This window comes from Leptonotus elevatus, chromosome 4, assembly GCF_054856555.1.
Source record: "Leptonotus elevatus isolate MCC_2025b chromosome 4, RoL_Lele_1.0, whole genome shotgun sequence".
Classification (NCBI taxonomy): domain Eukaryota; kingdom Metazoa; phylum Chordata; class Actinopteri; order Syngnathiformes; family Syngnathidae; genus Leptonotus; species Leptonotus elevatus.
In genome coordinates, this window is record NC_141242.1 from 16,228,619 (window position 1) to 16,244,129 (window position 15,511).

The 15,511-nt window shown below is 40.1% G+C and overlaps 1 protein-coding gene across 1 annotated transcript in view; it reads right to left on the reverse strand.

Annotated features, from left to right (window-relative positions):
* Positions 1–15,511, reverse strand: part of tmtc2b (transmembrane O-mannosyltransferase targeting cadherins 2b) — an 83,786-nt gene that overhangs the window by 38,209 nt on the left and 30,066 nt on the right. Inside the window, exon 2 of the mRNA XM_086074380.1 lies at positions 6,321–6,897. Coding sequence (XP_085930506.1) covers positions 6,321–6,897 — 577 coding nt within the window. The remainder of the gene's footprint in view (positions 1–6,320; positions 6,898–15,511) is intronic.

A 15,511-nucleotide genomic window follows, 5' to 3' on the forward strand; every position in this document is an offset into this window, starting at 1 on the left:
ATTGCCGTTGTGGGATGTTCCATTCTGCGGCTGACGTCTTACATAACCCGACACAATTGATTCTGAGGCACGCCGGCTATAAAAACACCACAGCTGCAACCCTGTCAATTATTTCAAACCTAGTATTGTTTTTCTTTGATATTTTATTCTTTTGTCTTCTATTTTACCCTCTATTTGATGAAGTGGCAACGTCGAGTGTGTTGGCGAGCTCAAGTCATTTTCCATTGGCAGTGGTTGCACTTGCTGCAGAGCTATGACATCCACAAGTCCAAAGAGCCGTTCTATCCGCTGCCAGTGGAAATAATTCAGGATGAACTCATTGCAAAGAGACCGACTTCCACATCCATCCGATACAAGCGCAGCAGTCCACTTTTGTTATTCCATTTATGAGTTTCCATTATGCGCCCCATCTTGCTCTCACAAACAGAAGCGAAGCAGTGGAGTGTGTCTCCGTGTAGGAAGCAGGTGGCTGAGGGCAGGGGTCGCTTGCTCAGCCCAATCTATCACACTGGTAGAAGCTATCAGAGCATGAAAGAGCATCTGCACAGCCTAAGGTAAGAATAGAATGCCTCTGAGGGCTGTATTTCCTTTGACCTCAACAAAAACATTATCTGGGGATGTCATAGATTGTGTACGTGTAACTTTATATATATATATTTTTTTAGTTTCCTCTCCTGTTGCCATACTTTGTAAAGATCATGGACCATAACCTGCTCATTATTTGAGTATTCAACTGACTTGACTTTGATCAGCAATTGGTTCCTGATACTTCAAATTAATAATAATAATAATAATAATAATTTTATATCATGTATATTGTGTCAATAAGCTGCAAATCTATACAAACATTAAAATGCACACAAAAAGTGTTATCCCTTTGATAGCTACAAAAAATTAAACTCTCGTGAGGGACAATTTGTGCAATGTCATGCTTGACCAAATTTCAAACTCCAAGCTTCGACGCACTTCATAGTAATTTCCCCCAAATTGTTGGCCTCTGATGAGCCAAATTACCGGGAAGCCAGTGTGAAAGTGACTACAGTCCCTCATAGTTCAGGTAACCTCTGTCTGTTACCAATCAGACACACACACACACACACACACACACACACACACACACACACACACACACACACGCATACACACGCCTCAAGCATTGACCTTGTACTAACAGCCAAAGTGTGAACAGAAAATAGGAGGTGTGAAAAGATAAAGCATGTCAGTTTGACGTTCACTAAAGGCCAGCTGGGTCTGGGCCCAGATTTAGAAATTATTTTTAAAGCGTCTCGGTCAGCAGACACACAAAAGTGTCCTCAGACCAACCTCTCCACTTTCGCTGATGATAAATGGTAAGTTGCACTGACAGAATTTTTCTGCTGACATGACATCATCAACATTATTTTTCTTCTCCAGGTTACACGTTCAAAGATCAGATTTCAAATATGTTTTCAAAGAGATCTCATCATAGTTCGTCACAGGAATGTCAGGCCCTCAGGCATGCACTGCGCCTCACCAAGTTTACACAAGGAGTATAGGACGATGTGGGAAATTTCGCTGTGATTGAATATGAGGCTGCAATATCCCACCCCAAAAAAAGAAAGAAAAACCAATTTATATGCCTAAAAAAAAGTCTTGCTTTACACATCATCAAAGTGTATGTTTGGGCAACCTTTGCGTCATCAACTAACCAAATGCATTCCGATATGCAACGGGAAGAACAGCATCCCCTCCACCATTTGGAACACATTTTGGTAGACAGTAAATAGTCGAGTAAATGCATGTTTTTCCACATAAATTGTGGACAAACACTGACTAAAGAGCATATAAAGTCTGAGCCTGCAATCAACTCAGCACAAGGCTAAGCTTTAATCAAGCACATCAGCTGGATTTAATAGCTGAAGCTTTACACAGGCAACACCAAGGCTGCTTGTGATAAATCACAAGATAAGAGACAATTAGAAGCAATTGATAATAATTAGGTTGTACCTTATCAGACTGTCAGGGATTAGATTTTTATTAGGTTTTACTTTTTACTTATTTTTTTAACGACCTCGACACAGCAAAATTGCCAGTGTTAGATTAACACTGAACAGTGTTAAATCTAACACTATAAAAGTGTGTCTACTCCAATGAGTGTAAATCTGACACTTTTCAAAGTGTCACTACCAGTGTTACCCCATCACTGTATAGTGTTAAAAATCTACACTTTTAAAAACCCAGTAGTGTTACTCTCCACTAGTGTAGGTGTGTGAATTGCCCAGTACCTGGCGATTCGATTCGTATCACGATTCATAGCTCACGATTCGATTCAATACCGATTAATCCCGATGCAAATCTATAAATAGATTATTGTGAAAAAAAATTTAACTCAAATTTTGAAAATACTAATCAGTAAACTTGTACATGTACACTATAAGATTTGTATGAAAATCTATTTATTTATTTGAAAATTCAGGCTTATAACTGAGCCACTGCATTTAACAAAACAGGTTTGAACAGCACAGAAATTAAATATTAAGGCTTAATGTTCCATTAATATAACATTCTTCCACGCTTAATGTGTGAATCCTAACCCTAAGTAAGACGTTTTGTTGAATATTCCCATAAAAAATTGATGTTTAAAAATCGATTCGGCCGCATATCGAATCGATTCGAGAATTGCGCGCTGTAATATCGCGATATATTGCAGAATCGATTTTTTCTAACACCCCTAAGTGTCAGTGTTAAAAATTTTACTCAAACTAACACTTCACTCTAATAAAAGGTACTTCATTTATATAGCATTTTTCCTCCTTACAAGGCCCTCAAACTGCTTTTGACACGTCATCAGGAACAACTTGGGGGTTCAGTATGTTCCTCAAGGATGCTTTGACAAAGTTACTCCGGCCTGGGATCAAACCCACGCTCTCAGATTCGGGAGACGACCATTCAACCACTGAGCCACGTTGCCCCAAAAACAGCAACTGGATGTATCACTATTTAAATGCCGACAGCACGCTGGAAATTTGAAAGTCCTTAACCGGAAATGAGGGTGTGGTCAATTTAACACTCAAGGTTACACTTAGCTTCCGCTCCAACACTTGAAGAAATGTACTCTGACAGAGTAATTTTTTATCCTAACAGCGTCAGAATAACACTGTTTACACCAGATTTCATGGAACACTGGAAATTTAACACTGACAAATTTGCTGTGTACTTAGCAGACTTATCGCGGGTGGGCGTGGAACGTATCACCCACGAAAAGTGAGGGAACACTGTAATACATTTTTATATGACATTACTCTAGTGCAGCAAACCAAGTAAACTAAATGTCAGTAATGCAGCACAAAATAATGATGCAAACAAATTACATATATAAATCCCATCTTAAATAAGCAAATACAAATTTTAAAAAATTAACAAAAATCAAACAGACCTGCTCCATGCAAAGTATCTTGACAAATTGTTATTGTAGAATTTTTTGTATTTTTTTTAAAGGACTAATCTCAGTGCCATTTTTGGGTGTGACTTACACTACACGATGAAATAGATTTTTTTTTAACACGACAGGGACAGAAAAAAGAAGGCATTGACGTATACGTGAAAGGGGCTATTGAATGATGTTCCCGAACTATTTACATTACAGAAGCTACAATGGTCCAAGGAAAGATATGCAGCACGACTGTAAGTGACTGGGAGACATAATCAGATAAGCAGTCCCCTTCTACCATACGCAGCGTTAAATGTCAAACTACTTCATCTGAGTGAGGAGCAGTGTAATAAAAGGCAGCGCCAAATCAATGCGGTCTGTCAGTCACGCATCAAGCCAGACGCTGCAGTCTGACGAGAAAAAAAGTTTAATCCACTCAGGAGGCAAAAAATGGGCTGTACTGAATGCTATTACAGGTCATAAATGTTACAATGCACTTTTCTCATTGCTACATTTGCTTTGGGAACTTCGTGACCTACATGGGAGCAGACAGACGACGATGACAGCTCTCTGTTTAGATTTATTTTTATATTATCTGTGATGTAGTGAAATAACATGTTCTCATAATGACAAGTGTCAGTCCAAAGCAAAATGTTAAGAAACCCTAACTCTCACAATTGATTTATAGTTCTCTCTATACAAAATGAGAAGCAGTTGTTTCTGTATCTGACAAGCCACCACAGTTCTTTATTTATCTCAAAGCAAAGTTACCCGCTGTGAGCTGTAATCCTCCACAATATGACACACGGCAGTGACACCATTTCTCTTCTCACGTTGACATTGAGTCGGCACCAGATAGACACGACGACACGCACGCACACTCAAGGTGAAAACAGTCATAGCGACACACTGTCTCACAATCTCTCCTGTGCTTGTAAACATACCACGTGACATTGCATTAAAGTGGAACCACAACCATTTGCAACACAATCTTGCAGTCTAACTCAAAAGTCAATATTGGTGCGGTAAAACAGCGTGGTGAAATTTAGGAGATCAATCTGACCTTGTCAAATGTTTGAACTACAATGGTAAACAAAAAAAATAACTCAACGAACGCCCTGATCCACTCCATAAATTAAACTGCCGGCATCATTTTTTCAAGAAGGGTTCAAATCTTTTAATCCAAATTCTTCTTTTATGCCTGTCAACTAAAAAAAAATAATAATAATAATCCTGTCTACGTGTAGTAAAAAGTCAAAAACATCCTCCGGAAAACACACAAAGTCGCACACTTCGATCATGAGATGTCAGCAGGGAGCATCTTTGTTTGCACAATATGCAGGGCACTGAAACAAAGAATGTTGATTGCTTTTCAGCAAAAGCCTTTGCTCTATGGTAATTTCTACTTGATCATTCACATTTTACGTTCTTTGCTTGTAAATGATTCACGTTTGCTGTATGCTGGCTCCCCGAGAACACCTCGGTGCCATTTATGCACACGTCTCACTTCATTTTGTTACGATGCGCAGCAAAGCGTGGCCAACGTGAAGATCAAAAAGCCAACATGAAATACTTCTGACAAGTGATGCAGGGATAATAGTAGTGTGATGGCCAGGTGCTTCAAAATAGGCTTGCCTGACACTTACTTTTTTTCACTAGCCTACCATCTAAGGCAATCATGTATTTTTGTTTCAAATTCTCTGTAAATCAAATCTATTCACATAAAATTCACAGGGCGGCTCAACGGATTACATGAATCACTACATTAATCACTCGTTTAATGCTACCATTAGTCATCTTAACACAATACAGTCTCACAGTCATCAGGTAATTAGGGCAAGTAAATGATGCCCTTAAACAGACGAGAAGTTAATCTACGAGTCACGTCCCAAGAAAAAACAAAAACATATGACTAAGCTCAGTCAGACAGATGGAGCCAAGCTAGTAATTGACCAGTCCGAAAATATTAGTTTTAGTTGCTTGAATGACAGAAAGCCATAACATTAATATTTGACATTTGTGTATTGTTCTGTATGGTAAGAGAAATTAATATGACAAATTACAATAATGTTTTATTTTAGGGTCGTCCATGCCAATTCATCTAAAAAAAAAAATCTGAACATTTTAACCAAGCATATTTAGATTTTGCGCTTGGGAGGAGGGGGTTACAAAAAATGGATGGATGGATGGATATTTTGATTATAATGAAAATGTGTACCTGTTGATAGTGGTGATGGCACAACACGGAATATAACATTTTAGATCAATGGGAGCAGGGGATTGGGAACTACGACCGGACGTATTTTGACATTTTTGGGAAAAAGGAAACTTGATTGATGAATACTTACTGAATAGTTAACTTTCAATGAATATGCAAATGAACAGTCAACGAATATCTGAGGGTGTAGATACTCTGACTGCTTATTGCTATTAAATAATTGTACGCCACAGAACGTGAGAGATTGCATTTCATGACACAAGGTCCATTTCAAGGTCAACAAAAACAAAAGGTTAATAAAACATGCACCAATCTTCTAAATGATTGCAGATCTGGAATCCTTGTTGGATTCGCTTTCCAACAGTATCTGTTTTGTGAGGACTGACTCAGTCGTTCCTGAGCTAAGGAAGGTGGCAATGACCCTTTTTGTCCAAAATGTCAAAATTGCGCGGGCCATAGCTCCCAAAACTCTGCTCTGATTGACCTAAAATTTGAGATTTCGTGTTGTGCCATCACTATCAACAAGTAAACCAAGTTTCATTCAAATACAAATCTGCTTGTTAAACCCATTAGGGGATATTTGGCATGGCATGACCCACTAACTCTATATAGAGATGTAGTTGTTTTTTTCCCTACTACATGAACGTGAAATCAGACATTGCGAATAAGCAGTTACAAGAGGAACATGTTTACCTTATACAGAAGCATGACAACCTGTCGCAGTTTGAGCCTGTGCAAGACGCAGATGTCATAGAGCGCCGATAAGGCCAGCACGGTCACTCCCAGCTCCTTCCACAGCATGCTGCCTGCAGCACAGCCCAGACTGCCAAGGAACCAAGCCACAAGCCGCGGTTGTCCAGCATTGCCCCGCAGCTTACAGTAACGAATGTAACACAGCAGGGACAGCAAGAAGAACAAGGCCGCGCCTTCATCGGCTCGGCCCACAACACCTGCCACCGCCTCGGTGTGGATGGGGTGAGAGGCGAAGAGCAGGCCGGCCAGGAGGCTCCACAAACCCCCTCCGAGCAGTAGGTGAGCCAGCCGTGTAAAAAGGCCTGTCACCGCCCCGTGAAGGGCCACATTCACCAGGTGGTAACCCCAAGGATCCAGCCCACCGGCAGCATGATTGAGGCGGAAGGAGAGGGTGCAGAGGGGCCGGTAAGACTTGTGGCTCCCACTGTGTGTGAGCAAGGTGCCCCAGAAGTCATCATAGAAGATATTCGTCCAGGGTGTCTCTGAGAGCAGGTCCTGATTGGTCTTGATTGCGCGGCTGCAGAGAAACAGAGGGGGGTGGGGAAAGATTTGAAATCAACTTTGAGCTAAAATAAGTGATGCGGTCCACACTGTAGACGGGTAGATTACATTTACATTAAATGCAGTGCTGAACCTTGACATTTCTGTCAGTTCAATTAAAGTCAAACTGCCTCACTGCTAGGCAACTTTACTGGCCTGACATGTTCAATTTATATAGTCCTGAAAACTGTGTATAATGCATTTTTTTCTGTGGATTCTCCAAGGATGCACTGCAGGCTAATGACAATCCAAAGAAATCAAACATGTTCTAAAAGCCGAGGGAGAGGGTCAGAAATCTTTCGCAAACAGAAACTCACCAAGGTTGAGCCTCAAATTCTAGACAGCTTTGCCACTGCAGCCGCAGCACTTAAAGCAGTGCACTTTGGGATTTGACAAGAGTGCCACACCCATGACCACAAACAAATACAGGCACACAGTAGGGGAATGCCACAATGGCAGTTTTATAGAGAAGATGATGTGGTGATGGTCAACAGTTGTTTCATGCCAAATGTAGAGGATTACATGTTTAAAAAGCTGCAATGGTGGCATTACGGAATGATATACACAGTTGAAGGCAATTCTAAACAAAAGAGTAAACCCAAACATGTACTTTGAGCTTCTCTCAGCAAGCAAGCATGCTAAATAAGGAGCCAGTTTGACTTTTCATCTGCTAGGGATTGAGAGTGTCAGTGGGCTGGAAGGGGGCGGCAGTCAGCAAGGCTTTTGGAGGGGGAAACAGGAAGGCACATTTCTCCCAGCAGGAGTTCTTCCATGTTTATTCCATCTTTTCTGACAAACAGTGCACTGTCCGACAGTAACAGGTGACCTCTGCTTTACTGGAACATGGCAGCTCAGTGGTGTTACATCAGAGGTGTTACAATTAGGTGAGACAGATGGGATATGGCAAGTGAGAACAAGCCAAGAGTACCTGATCATGCACCAGAGACCCTCACAATTAGCAGTCAATTAGCTTAAAGAGAGGATTACAACTGATGGAATACATGCAGCGACATGAAAATTAGCCCAATTTTATAGGAAATGATGTAGATGAAAAAAAGAGGGTTGTAAATAGAGTTAATGCCCTCACATTGTGTAAGTGGTATATAAACTGATTACTACGCTGACAAACTATTCTCCAAAATCTTTGAATGCTTCAATCAAAAGGTGGTTCAAGAAAATAATAGGTACATTTTTAATAATTATGTTGTTAATTGTATTTTGTGGATAAAATGTTTATTTTTAAGAGTCATTTTCAACATTAAACGCAGTCACTGCCATTGACAGCTATCGACGTCAAAAATAATTTTTTGCTGGGCTGGCAGTGAATGAGTTAAAATGACTTTTATATACATTTAACATGCATGTAAGAACACACACCTATGCACGCATGTACACAAAATATACGATAAGAGATCAATTTAAAAGTTGGTTATTTTGGCACCACGCCAGAGGCAAAATGCTGGGACCTTCCTGAACTCTTTCTTTGTGTTTGAAATGAAAACAAAGATTAGTCAAATATTAACATTTCAGTTATATTAAAAAACGTGAAAAAAATGAAAAAAAAAACGTGAAAACTTTATTAACTCATTAAAAAAAAACTTTAAGGCAGCTATTTATTTGTTTAAATATTCATTTAACTTTTGAAGACATGGTTACTTGAGCTTCAGCTCTCCTTGGCGTTTTTGTTTGAATTTTAAAACAAAAAGATGTCTACTGTCAAAGATTAAATAAATAAACTTGTTGAAAATCCGAAAAGCTGTTCAATAAACATATGCTTAACCTTTCAACAAAGTGTTGAGGTTTGTACTATTAAAATGTAACTATATTTGTGACTGGCCTCCTTGGCTACTAATAATCAATATCGGCTCTGAAAAAAATCATACCGGCTATCCCTACTCAGAAGCTCGATGTGAAGCTGCAGGAATTGCAATATCCATCAAAGTGCAAACACTATTAATTTATCTAAGTAGGAACAAGCTACTATAATGGATCAAAAGGGAACCTAATACTACCTCACCTCAAGATTTGGTGTAAAATAAGTCAGTAGAGATGTAATGGAAATGCCTTGAATGTCAACACATAGGCTAAGCTTGTCTGGACAGACTGACAGAGGCTCCAGCTTTCCACCAGAAGACTCAAAAGCACACTACTCCACAATATGACTAATATACACCAGTGTATTTTATCCAGCCCATTTGTCAAGTAAAACCTTAATTTCGCTGCAAGACGCTCACATAAGAGGCAATACAGTTCAATTACATCTCAAAGCCTTTTTGGAGTCAAACGTGGTCTTTTTTTTTCCCCATTGCGCAGCGCTGAGAAACCAGTGAGTTATGTATTGCCACAAAACCTCACTGCATTTTCTGGCAACAAAGTAAAGACAAAAGCCCATGCCAGTCTGTCCAAACCCAATTGTGTTTATAGCTTTGGCTTCCTGAGCCGACTTGCATGAGGCACACCTCTTAGATTGGCTCTTTACTTACACGATATTGCACTGGCAAGCACCTTTGTCAGAAATAGAACAGCGGAACCTAGAAAAGATCACAGTTGTAACCTCATAACCAACACCATAACATCTCTGATGGATCGAAGACACTCACAACACTTGTCAATGTAACACGAATCATAAACAGCTGGTCGCTAAGCTAAGCAGGAATTGATCATCAGGCGGTGCTCTTCTATCCAGAAAAGCTGTTCGGCGTTCACAGACTTCCGCATGAATAAGAGGATCATGTGACCTCTGACAAGAGCCAAACAAACAACATACAGTACATCCATCTTCCAGGTTCATATCTTAGTCATCTAAACCTTTCATTTCCTTGTTGCGTCCAGCATTTAATCATAATACACAAATTCCCCTAAATCTACATTTTGTGGCTCAATAGTCCCATACAATACCATGAAATCAAAGCAAAAACCACATTTGTACAAGCAGTAATCCTTAAAAACAAATTGTATGCTGTTGTCGATGGATATTATCCAGAAGACTTCTTCCCCATTTCGGAGAATTCAAACTGAAGACGCATTCAAATGAAATGTGAACCGAGATGAAGTCCAGTTGCCTTTGTGACCCGGATGGCTGTGAATGTACAAGTTATACTTAAGTACTGTCAGACGCAGTTAGGACATATGAGCCACCTATTTTAAGCACACCACAATATCAACTATTATGCTATCACATGCACCTTCTGTGGTTGAAAAACATCACGCAAATGCAGTACACAATAATTGAGATTGCTGTGGTAAACCTTAAAATGTTTCAAACATTTCCGCAGCTCATTATTTTTAGAGAATGCCGACACGACGTGACCAACAATGGGAAGCATCCAGACCTGAGGTCTGACACTCTTCTTGCAATATCCACACAACGACATCATTTTGCCAACATTTAAGCCAACCCTTAAAAAAAGACAGTCAGACAAGAAACAAAACAAAACAAAAAAGCATTTTGTTTGTCTACAAACTCATTCAATCTTTCCAAAAAAATGGCATAATATACTTGAAGAAGTAGTAAAGCATAAATAAATAATGATCGGTTTTCCTCTACTGGGTTTAGTAACGGACATAATACATTACCCATCCTATTTTCTATGTCATTTGTCTCCATTAGAATTGCATGTGAACTGCAGCCTATTCCATCGGATTTTGGTGATGGTACACCGGTGCACAGAGAACACCCAAGACTGGTCGCCAATGCATCGCAAGGCACATATAGACAAAGAACCCTTCACACGCACGTTACCCTTTGTGAACTATTTTCTCTTTTCAGTTAAGTGAGCATGTGAGATTTGAGAGAGAAAACTCTTAAAAGAAAGCACAGGAAGAACAAACTTCACACTTTGACTGTGAGGCAGACATGCTAACCACTAATCCACGATTGTTTGAAGCAGTTCAGGCAAAACAATGAAAAACTGAGGAGGGTAAGGCTTTAAAATGTTTGCAAAAACGTAGACATGTGAAATACACACCGTGAATGTACTGTATATGGAATGAGAGCATATAGTTAAAGATTGGAGGGAAAGCAATAGCAGGTCTGCTAACTGTGCCTGTGTCATCACCCATCTTTAATATTTGAAAGAGGGGGCAGGCAGTGGGGCACAATGTTATTTTCAGACGCCTAGAGTGTAAGCTCATTCATTGAGTGCTTCCGGAAAGCTCTTTTGTCTAATGTTGCTTCCCATGCAAACTTAAACAGGCCATTAATGCTAATGGTCTGTTTCCATTTGCCAATTAAATCTTTATTTGTAAGTCTGTATGTACTTTGTGTTATTCTCACACGTTGGGAATCCTTTCCTCACAAACAGGAACAGTTTAACAATGTAATGTACAGTATGTGTAAAATGACGTACCATCATTATTCTACAAGTAGTTGATAACAAAATGTAAGATTCGATACTAAAACACAAGGAACAATCACTCCATTTGTAACATTCAGTTAGCTTTAAAAACAAGGGAATTGATAGAGCCAAAACAATAGTTGCCAAGCTAAATGAAATCAAATCATGAACTATAATATTGTCAGACAAGCTAAACCAGAGAGAAAAATGTGCACAGGTTCTGTTCCAAATTAGTTTTGGCTCATGTTCAAAAGAGAATTTCTGCATTGATTAAATAGTAATTGATAACGTCAGTGTCAGAATGTTTGGCATGTAACATGGTAGAACTAATAAATGAATGCGGCGGAGGGCAAGTGAGGAAAAAATTAATTTATTTGTTGGTCAGAGGTTCTTCTCCAGCCCTTCATAGCACCTAAATCGTAAATTTTTAGTCAACAGTAGTATGGATAATTCTATGCAATTAATTTTTTTTATTTTTTTTAAAGATTGATCATCAGGTGTTGTTTTAAAAATGTGCCAAATGTGTCCAGATCCTTTCATGTGCAAATCAAGAAAATCATCCCCATAGGGATATTATCATTGCTTCACTGGCACAAATCACACAAAGATGCACTCACACGCAACATTTCATGGCACAGTAGACACAAAAACACTAGGATACAGAGACACAGAGTCTGGGGCTGCCGCCTAGCATCCCCAATCAGGCACTGGTGCCATAAAGGACGGGCACGGCATGAATGCTGATCATTAGCCTAAAAGCTAGCCAGCAAAAACCAACCAACCAGTCTGGCAGAGCAGGATTTAATCCTGGCAGCCCAGCATTGCATCCCATGGTGCAGTGTTGCCTGGGACACAAAACATGATTGATTCGCTGGCGTCCAACAGAGGCTTTAAATCCACTGCACTCTTTGAAAAGAAATGTTTCAAAGTAAAAAGTCAGACTTCTCATGCTCGACTCCACATTGCTTACAATAAAATAAAATAAATCACAGTTGCTAAAATTTGATCCGCAAAAATCTGCATTCATGAGAACATGTTTCCATTTTACATGGTGACTTTTCACAGTTTTTTCCAGCTTTTCTTGAATAAAGATAAGCAGTAACATTATCATTGATCACTGTCCAAGGTTAAATCATTCCAGATAAATCATGACATTTTTTCTGTTTACGTATGGTTTAGGACCCAATTACAGTGGTGATCTGTGCAGAGCGAAGGAGGGTGATATATACTCTGATTATTGCAGCCAATAAATCAGTCTACAGGGCCATGCATGGCAAAGCAAAACAGAGCTGCTTGGTTCTTGTGTGCACGCACACACACATGCACATACACACTCACATTTTCAATGGCAACCCTGCAGGCCAATCTCACACACACCTTCATCTTTTACAGTCATTATTGAACACCTGCACTTCCGCTCAGTAAAAAACAAGCACTGTTTGCTCATCTGTTCAAGCAGTGAAAGAAAAACGTGAACTGGATACGAACACCTTAGCTTTCATGTCAAACAAGACCGCTACTTTAGAAACTGTAATTAGTTTGAAAATGTAGCTAAGGCTGCGCAGCTGCTGCATACCTGTAAATAAAACCTGTTCACTGTAAATTGTGGGCTATTTTTAATCGTGTATGACAGTGTGCTGGTGTCACACTCTTCAAGGTCAAACAATCTATCCAGCTGTGCTCCCTATCGTTATCAGTGCTGCGGGGCGCTGGAGCTTATCCGAGTTGACTTCAGGCGAAAGGCGGACTACACCGTGGACTGGTCACCAGTCACTCACAGGGCACGTATAGAGACGACAACCTGTCACACTCACATTCGCACCATCGCTGAGAGGGAGGTGAACCTATGCTGCTCGCATAGGAGCCGTACAAGTCTGCTATGACACCGTCAGTGACTCGGCCGAACAGTGATGCAGAACATTGGTTGATTGTGTCCGTCTGTCTGTCCCCCTTCTTCTCGCTCTCTCACTGTGTTGAGAATGTGCAACGTGCACAGACACATTAAGCAGCTCGTTTGCTACCAGCTTTTATAACGGCACGTAAAATGTGCTACGAGAGGACACAAACAAATGCACATATTGTAACAGTTACTGTATATAGAAGATAATATGACTGATCTCCATGACAAGGTCAAGGTTAGAGAAGTCAGGATAGTTGGAATAGACTGATTGGTCATAATATATAGATATACAGATATACAATGTGAAACTGTTATATAAACCGTCTATGTGGAAAAAGGCTGTGGGTTTGACATGTTTATTATTTTCTAAATAATCATAACTGAGCTTGGCACCAAACCATGTACTGCAGCTGATTATAAAAGAAAGAAAGCACAATCAAACTTTTGTTTTATTCCTTGGTGAAATGAGTGTAATTTTTTTCATTTTGTAGATTCGGTGTGTTTATATGTAATTATTGAACACAATATCCTGTGGGTCATGAAATGTCGAAATGCGATAAAATGGCTGGCCGCGATTAAAGGATTTTGATCAGAACCAAACACAATAGTTTGGAATTACAGCAAGCCTGAATTTCGTCATTAGGATCCATGCATGTCAAAAATACTCTCCCAAATCACACCATCATTCAGCTGAGCATCTTAGTTATTTATTTGTTTTGTAATCCTAGTAACTATGGTGAAACAGCAATAAATCATGACCTCCTTGGCAGACGTAACAAAATCTACTTGATCAATTAGTTATTTTTAGCATTCAAATACAAAATGGACCCAAATAGGATTTATTAAATAAACCTTACAGCCCAACATGAAGAGGCTTTTTGTTCCCAATGTGTTCTACCTTTATGTGTACCCTCACCCTGACCCATGTCTAATGCTTTGGTAGTATTCCAGGCTCTGTTAAAGGTGCCACTAAACAATCAGCCCTCTCACAACAGGAGGGCTTTTTGTCTTCGTCTGACCTTTTCGGGTGCACGGTAATAAATTTGTTTGATTTGTTCCTCTTTGCTCATTTAGAACGCTTGTCTTTCTCATGGCAAGCGACATCGGTGTCAAGGAAGTATGCACTGCACTGTGCTCATGGAACATTTTCTCGCCTGCCCATCACTGAACTGTTAATGTATTCTGGTTTGACCCAACGAGGGGTTCAACAAGCAACCCCCACAAGACGGAGGGACCAGCAGGGTGGGATGGAATGTCCATACAAAGAGGCTACAAATAAGTGAATGGTTGCTTAGTCCAGCCTTTTTGTCATCCTTATTCCCAAAGCTTTTAGCATAAGGGGACTCCAGGCAGGACTGAAGGATGAGCTTAAATCACGGCACATCAGCAAAGAGGCTAGTCTCTCGCTGATGTTTATTGCATGGGAGCTTAAGTGCCCAAAGAATCTTTGAGCATGCCAGTGGAGTGGAAAAGAGAAGACATCTTTAGTGCATGCACCATCTTAGAAGTTGAGCATTTGAAACATCTGTCATTTTACGGCAATAATCCTCTTCAGTTTAAAGATGAAGAAGCTGTCTTGGTGCAGAATAGAATTGGGCGCCTGTCTCTGAGCAGCTTGTGGTTTGGGGCTAATTCCTAAAAGCCATATGCAATCAGACACAAAATACTAGGGCGCAACCGATAACTTTTGAGGCATAAAAAAAATTATATATACATAATGCATAAAATGGCCGTCAATACGGTATATGCTGATTTTTGCTTTTCACGGTCGATTAATTGGTCGGGACCCACAAAATATGGGCAACGACCAGTCCAATAAACCTTAAACAACACTGATTGGGCAACTCAAAAGGATGGGATCTTGGAAAGCAAATTCCTAGTCGGCCCACCGTTAGCTGCATTAAGAGCAGACCTCTCTTTAGTTTGCCTCTTGCCACCACAAGGCTTCCAGCAGAACACAGCGTGAAAGCTTATTTAGTGAAATGGGACACACATGCATATACAAAGAAACATTGCATTAATGAATGGCAGCATTCAAGGATGCAGCTCTGAGTGATCTCATTAGATACTATCACAACAGGCCAGTGTTCTTGTGTCACTCTAAAGCCTGGCACACTACTTTAAACATCCCCATTTGGGCTGCACTTCTAGCCTCTAATTGAAGGCACATGTAGCCTGCCCGCGTATGTGTGTGTGGAGTGTTGCTGATGGAGCTCTGGTCTTCCTTCAGGGCCTTCTATGACAGACTGGACTAATGCACCACTGAGGGCTGATATTGCTGCCTCATTGACTCCCACTTGCTCCGAGATATACTGGGCTGATATGAACTGAGATCAGGTTAACGTATAATGATA